Source organism: Corylus avellana, chromosome ca4 (genome assembly GCF_901000735.1).
Source record: "Corylus avellana chromosome ca4, CavTom2PMs-1.0".
NCBI lineage: Eukaryota > Viridiplantae > Streptophyta > Magnoliopsida > Fagales > Betulaceae > Corylus > Corylus avellana.
In genome coordinates this window covers 9871949-9879539 of record NC_081544.1, presented here as the reverse complement: position 1 = coordinate 9879539, position 7591 = coordinate 9871949, and the positions used below count along the sequence as shown (strand labels likewise).

Sequence of the window (7591 nt, the reverse complement as noted above, 5' to 3'; positions counted from 1 at the left end):
TTGTCCTACGCTGCTCTCAACATCGAAAAATGACGAGATTTATAGACTTGAATATCCAAAATTACTTGTAATTGGGTCCTGTGACCCTTTGTTTTACTAACCACTTTGTGCACTGTATTCTTTGTTTTGAATTTGTTATCGACAATCAACCCTTTTTCGGTATTTTCTTATTTAATTAGAAGAAAAAAAAATAAAAAAAAATAAAAAAGTCATCCACTTGGAAAAAGAAGTCAAAAAAAAAAATAAATAAATAAAATTGCATGGACCAGCGATTATCTTCTTTCCATACCGAAGTTCCATAAGCGAGGACCTGCTTACGACCATTGATCAGAATTTCTCCTGTTTGCCTTATGTTCGAACCCAACCTCCCTGCAATATCAACAATACAAGTAATTATAGTCTTACAGAGTATAATACCATATATATAGAACGACTATGTATGATATTATTTCCAATTATTATCATATATCATAGTCCTTTATATTCACGTCTATAATAAGCAAGAGTTCAGGCAAAGCTCACAAGTAAAGTAAACCTTTTATACCACTCTTTTATATTCCACAATGTTACGTAAAAGACCAGCTATGCCAAATATAGAGAACTTGTTTTGGAGGAAGTTTAAAAAATACTTTTTAGTACCAAAAAACCGTGTCAAACAAAAAATTTGTCTGTTCCATAAAGTTTAAAAATATTTCTTTGATTTTATTTTTTTAATCTAAAAAAACCAAACTTATTTTTTGAAAAAACTTTTTTTCAAAGCAACTCTCTCTGATTTTAAAAAACCAAACGTTACCTAAACGCAAGCAAATATTCTGTGTTTTTGTAATATGTAAATGCTCATACCGGCCAATGCATCAAGAAGCGTGGACTTGCCGCAACCGGAAGGACCCATTATGGCGAGAAGCTCTCCGGGTCGGGCATGACCGGTTAGACCCTGAAGGATCGATTTCGTGCCATTTTTTCCGTTGGAAACAGTCACGTATAGATCCTCCCATGTCAGGAAAACACCATCCTCCGACCGCCTCTGAACCGTCGCCGTTTTAAAAGCATCAACGTCTCGTTTGTTTTGAACCGGATTCCTGGTTTCCATTTCTAATGCGACGTTGATTTCTGAGTCGGTGTTGGGATGGGGAGTGGAGGGAAAAAGAGACGCCATGAAGATGAAGATGAAGATGATAGAGAGAGAGAGAGAGATGGGCAGTGAAGAGGAAAGGGGTTGTGTTGTGTATATATAAGCTTTAGATTATATTAGGAAAAAAAAAAAATTAAGATGCTTAGCTTAGGTTAGGCAAATTAGCGGTGAGATGGTGGAAGACAGAATGATGATTGGACAAATGAAGGTGAAGGCATATCTTTAATTTCTTTGTGGGAAGTGGGCCTCATATTTTGACAAATATCATCTCTTGCTTGGAAGCTTCATTAAGTGATGTCACTTATGTGACATCATTTATTCATTTACATATGATCTAATCAGATTTTTACTATATTTTTATTTTATAATGTTGATATAATAGTTTTAATCAATTTTTTTTTAATTTTTAAATTAAGAGTTGATTAAGACTGTCATGTTAGCATTGTGAAATAATTGTGAAAGAAAAATGTGACTGCTAGTATAGCTAATGTACATGCATTTTGAAGTACTTATTTAATTTGAAGTGTATACTTACTAATGTAATAGTGAAAATTATTATTAAATTTTGAATGTATTACCATTGAATCCAAAATTCAATAATAGCTACGTCAGAAAGCCTATGATAGAGAGAGAGTAAGCACGCTTCTAACATTTTTTTTTCTAAGCCAAAAAAGGTAAGTGATGGAAACTAACTGTGGCTAGATCATAGAGTAGAAAGTCGCATGAGATGGGTTTAGACAGTGAGAATCTCATGTCTTTTCTCAAGTCTGATTAAGTCATAGCATGTCCAAATTCCACCAAGACATTATCAATGAGAACTAAAATGATAGACACTAATTAGACACATAAATTCCTTTTGCAAGATTTGAAGCAATGTCATGTAACATTCTTTCTTTTATTCAAATACCAACTTTTGAATATTGAAATCGAAAAAGCACATTTTAAAGGAGTTTAACTTTTCAAATATAAATGTTACTATATATGACTAAAAAGTGAGGTAGAGACTAGAGTAATTTTAGGTGGTTTACTTGTATTCTACTTGTGTCATACTAAAAATGATGTGGCTATTAAAATTATCATTGTGCTTGTGACGGATCATTATTGAATTTTGATCAAAGGTGATTTTAATAGTCACATTATTCTTAATGGAATACAAATATAACACAAGTAGGCCACACAATGATTTTCTTTTGTACTTATAAATTTATTATTTTACCTTTACTCTTTGTTCATCATGATTTAGTTAGATAAAGTTATTTTTGTCTTTTGATATTTTTTTAGATTGTGAAACTACTAATTTGACATTCCTGAATCTAATGAATTTAAAAAGTTGTCGGAATATTTTTGTCTTTTCCATTTAAATTATCATTTTGCCCTCTGAGTATGTAAAGAGTCAAACTTTTTGAAAAAGGTTTTTTGGTCTTTTATGAAGGAAGCTTCAAAAGAAATTAATGGGCGGAAGGAATGGACAAGAAAGAAAAGCAATTTTTTTTTTTTTTTTAGTTGCTACAAAGAAGTGTACAGAAGTCAAAAACAAAATTTACCTAAAACAATTTTTGTATTCAGAGAAAGAATGGAGGTGAAAGGAGTCAAAAACAAAATCTTCAATTTTTTTGTCAAAATTACCAACTCTTTAGAGAGATGCTAAGATACATCTACCAACTCTATCACCAACCTCCTGGATTTCCGGCTAAAAATCAAGGGTCTTTGGTCGCGAAAGATATATAAGCGAGACTCAGATAAAAACCAAAAATAAATTCCCATCCTTTTGCTATTGCTGAAGAGAGAAGCAGCTGTTCATCACAAACTCTCTCCACTGTAAGGTATATTTTTCTCTTCGATTGTAATTCTTTGCTCTAAAATATATGAAAATAACTTTTATAAGGTTATGGCATAAATCAAGTCTTTTGTGCTCTTCGATAAGAAGTTGACACATCAACCTCGAATAAGAAAAGTAAATGCACTGAAAACACCGGATCTAACCTCTAAAATTCCTCATCTACACGAATTTCATTAAAAAAACCTATCTTCAAATTTTCTCTTATCACCACTGAGAAAACTCCACCGGCACCACCCAGGCTAACCCCACTGCTTGGCCGTTAAAGTTCATGTGCTATGATGAACATTAAAATGTGCTCCTGGGCAATATATGGATCTTGGAGAGATTATTGTTCTTGGTTTTGCATATCAAGTCACATTGTTTTCCTCTGCAATCCAATTGAAAATTTTCTCTGTTGACATAATTGGTCAATTCCACTTAACATTTAGTTATTTATAAAATAATCCGCTTTTGCTTTTGCTTTTGCCCATGTGCAGGAAGAAGAAAGAAATTAGGAAGAACATGCTCTCTTTGCTCAGAAAAATTGCAGACCTTCCAAATTCGGAGATTGTGGACCAAAAATGAGTTCACCCAATCAGTTGAAAGAAACAAAAATCAAGGCATAGAAAAAAAATATAAAAAATAAAAAAAGAAAGAGAGGTTTTTCTATGAAATTGTCGGAGATGAAGGATTTTTGGAGGAAAGATCCAGTGTTTTGAGAGTATATGCATTTCTTGTTTCAAGTAATGTGTTAACTTCTTATTCAAGGGTACAAAAGGCTTGATTTATATCACAATCTTACGAGATTGATTAAGAAACTGTGATGGATAAGAATCACAAAGGAATGGGAAATGATGAGGCTAGTCTTCATTGCCGCTATTCTTTTGACTTACTTTTCCAAGTCTTGAGTGGGTTTAGTCGTCCTTTGCTTTCTCCGCAACGAATTTGAATGAAAGGACGAAGACTAAGACTATATATATATATATGCTTTCAAAGACTTCGAGAAGAGGGGGTAGAGATTCCGTGCAATATATTTTATTCGAACGGTTGAGATCGTAAGAGTAAGTTAATGAGGATTTACAAATTGATTTTTCTAATTTAGTTGAATTTTAATCAGAAAAGAACTTTCATTACATCTTTAAAAATAAGGCAAAAGTACACTTTACCCCCTCAAAGTTTGGGGCGATTTTCAATTCAACTTTCAATGTTTCAATTTTTGCAATGCACCCTCCCAAACTTGTAAATTTTTTTCAATTTGGCCAATGTCATCTCAAAATTCTCATATTGCCCCTAATTTATTTTTTTATTTTTTATAAAAAAAAATTTGAAAAAAAAAATATTTGGGGTGTCCGTAGCCACCCCTTTGGCCATTTGGCCATTTTTGCACCCCTAAATTTTCTTCATTTTTTTTTTATAAAAAATAAATAAAAAAATAAAAAAATTAGAGGCAATATGAAAATTTTGAGATGATATTGGTCGAATTGAAAAAAATTTGCAAGTTTGGGGGGGTGCATTGCAAAAATTGAAATATTAGTGGTCGAATTGAAAATCGCCCCAAACTTTGGGGGGGCTAAAGTGTAATTTTCCCTAAAAATAAAGACTCATGATTTCTATCGGAATGTAGTGTAAAACTCTTTTTTGCGGCCTTTAATAAAAATTTGATACATTAGGCAAAAATATCAAATACAATGGAAAAAAAAAGTGTTATATTTTTAATTCAAGTCAACTCTATGAACTTTTTCATTCATTTTAACTCAGCGCCAATTCCCGAACGCCCCACTCACTTCTAAGTTTCTGACACCGGAGTTTATAAAATTAACTAAGATAGTAGTTATGTGAGTTTTAAAGTACTCGCAAGTGCACGAGTCGTTTGCAATATAGTTTATGTAAGTGCGAGGTCAAATTCACAGGGAATTGTATCGTGAAAGTCAATTTTTATCTAAACTAATTCTATCTTAACCTAGTTCCAAATTGTTTTTTATTTTGAAAATAAACAAACATAAACTAAATAAAATAAAAATAATCACAAGATAAAAATACTAAAGTTGTGGAATCCACACCCACCAAGTCGAAACAACACATTCATGTTCATCAATAAAATCTTAAGTTCTCACAAATACAAACCTATGTATGTCTTGCTATGCTTCACAAATCAATCAAAAGATCTAATGTAAACATCTATTGTACAAAATCACAAAAGATATTCGGATTTAACTAAATCATCAATTGTATCCGTCAGACAATAAACAAATAGATATCTAATTTTATTTTAATCAAGATCCAAGCAAACAATTATATTAAATTCTCCTAAAACATCACATGTATCCGAGAATCACAATAGATATCCAAAAGTAGTTTCAATAATTGAATTAAAGCAAAACAATTGAAACTTTAAAAACCCATAAAATCATAATAATATTGCCTTACAAAAATGTTATCGTTCTTCATCGGTGGGGCTTCATCCTTAACCTTAGTTGATAATTTAGTTCCACATAATTATTGAAAATAAATCTAAACCTAAGGAAAACTAAACTAAAGAGAGAAAAACTGTAGAAAATTGGACTTTGTCACCAATCTCCTCTTCTTGAAGCTTAACATTGTATTTATAGGGGCTTCTAGGATTTAAAACCCTAAAATCGGCGCTTAAATGAGTTTCTGACAGGTCATTGTGCTTGATCGCACACTAGTTACACTTGAGCGCACTCGAGAATGAGTTTTCTCATGTAGCGCATGTGTGCTCGCGCGCTGGTGCGACTCTTGGCCGTGGGTGCACTCGATCCAATGGCCAGTGCACTCAAGCGCACCAACGCATGTAGAACCTTTTGCTACGCATTTGTGCTCACGTGATACTGCTCCTTGGTGGCTTTCTTCTAAAACTCGGTATTTTTCATTTTAAATGTAATGTTTTCCTTCAACAACCTAAAAACACTAAAAACATAAAACTAACACAAAGCATTAGATTACGACACAGTTAAAGGCTTAACTAATGTAAATTAAGGGGTCTAAATGTGCAATACTTGGCACACATCAAGTAGCTTTGGTAATTTTGTCGATGGTTTTGTCAATGAGTATTTTGCCTAAGAGATGTTTTATCAAGAAAAAGAACATTATTTGGTGTGGAGGCAGCGGCGGAGCCAAAATCTTCTTATTGTAGGGGTGGGATGTAAGACTAATATTTAAGTAATATAAAATAATATTATATTATACTATAGTTTTTTTTTTTTTCGTTATTTCAAAGTTTGAAACACTTAGAAAAAATATTGCATGTCAAATTAATTGCTTTTAATATTTAATTATTTATTAATAATATGTAATTATTTTTGAGTTATTTTATTTAACGATTAGAAAACATATTCACATTAATTGATAGAAGACCACTCTTTATCAAATTGTATTTTTCTTATGGGCTAAATACTAAATACTTCCTGCGGTTTCATAACTTTATTTTTTCCCCCCTAAGGTTTCATTTTTATCATAGGAGATCCCTGTGGTTTTGATAATAGATCAAATTAGTCATTCTGTCAGTTGACTTAACGGAATTCCACATGAACCAATCAAATGTTAACATGTGGCACCCACTTAATTTTTTTTTTTTTTAATTTTTTTTAAATTAAAAAAAATGGCCGGCTGTCTGACCCGAATGGGAGTGCTTCGGCCACCGTTTTCTTGAAATTGGGTTTTGACCCACCCAGGTTAAGGAGCCAAGGGGTGGCGAGAAACCACCCCAATGGTGGTTAGGGTGGTTTGACCACTCCCTAGGAAGCTCCATGGGGTGGCAGAGCCACTCCCAGTATTCCACAGGGTGGTTTACGACCACCCCTTGGCCCACAAATTTTTTTTCCTTTATATATATATATATATATATATATATACACTAAATACATTTTTTTAATTTTAACAAAAATTAAGTGGATGCCACGTGTTAACATTTGATTGGTCCACGTGAAATTCCGTTAAGTCAACTGACAGAATGACTAATTTGGTCTATTATCAAAACCACATGGACCTCCTGTGATAAAAATGAAACTCTAGAAAATAAAAAATAAAATTATAAAACCCCATAAAGTATTTAGTATTTAACCCATTTTGTCCTCTTAAGAGTGGCCGTGTAGGCTAAAAAAAAAGAAAAAAAAGAAGGAAAGTGGGTCTATGATATTCCACATAGAGAGAGAAAGTTCCAGAGTGGAGAAACAAACTGTTTGAGAAAAATAGCATTGTCATTTTATCTCAAGGCAGTGTCATTTGACTCATACGTCATAATGATCTAACATTAATACAACCATGTAGATAACCTAACATTTAATGATCTTTAATTATATATAACATTACATGGAGGAAATACAAGCTTGGCCAAGTAAAAAAGTTGAGTAGCAAAGAACCAAATTTGAAGTCTTAAGGCTTTGTTTGGCAAATCTTTTTTTTTTAAAAAAAAAATCAACATAAAAACATTTCAACGTTTTTCACTTTTTATTACTATTTAAATAAAAAAATCATCACAAAATAAAATTTTTTCACTTTTTCATACCATTTTTTTTATTTTTTTTTAATCAAACATTCTTACTTTTTTTCTTTTTTCCACATTAATCTATATCACGTACAGGGCTTAAGGGAAAAGGCTTTCAAACAAAGCCGCTAGCATC

At 32.2% G+C, this 7591-nt stretch overlaps 1 protein-coding gene across 1 annotated transcript in view; it reads right to left on the bottom strand.

Annotated features, from left to right (window-relative positions):
* Window positions 1-1213, bottom strand: part of LOC132178027 (ABC transporter G family member 1-like) — a 3869-nt gene extending 2656 nt beyond the window's left edge. The window contains exons 1-2 of the mRNA XM_059590494.1: window positions 844-1213; window positions 267-369 (exon numbers count right to left, since the gene is read on the bottom strand). Coding sequence (XP_059446477.1) covers window positions 267-369; window positions 844-1156 — 416 coding nt within the window. The 5' untranslated portion in view covers window positions 1157-1213. The remainder of the gene's footprint in view (window positions 1-266; window positions 370-843) is intronic.
* Between the last annotated feature and the right edge of the window lie 6378 nt (window positions 1214-7591).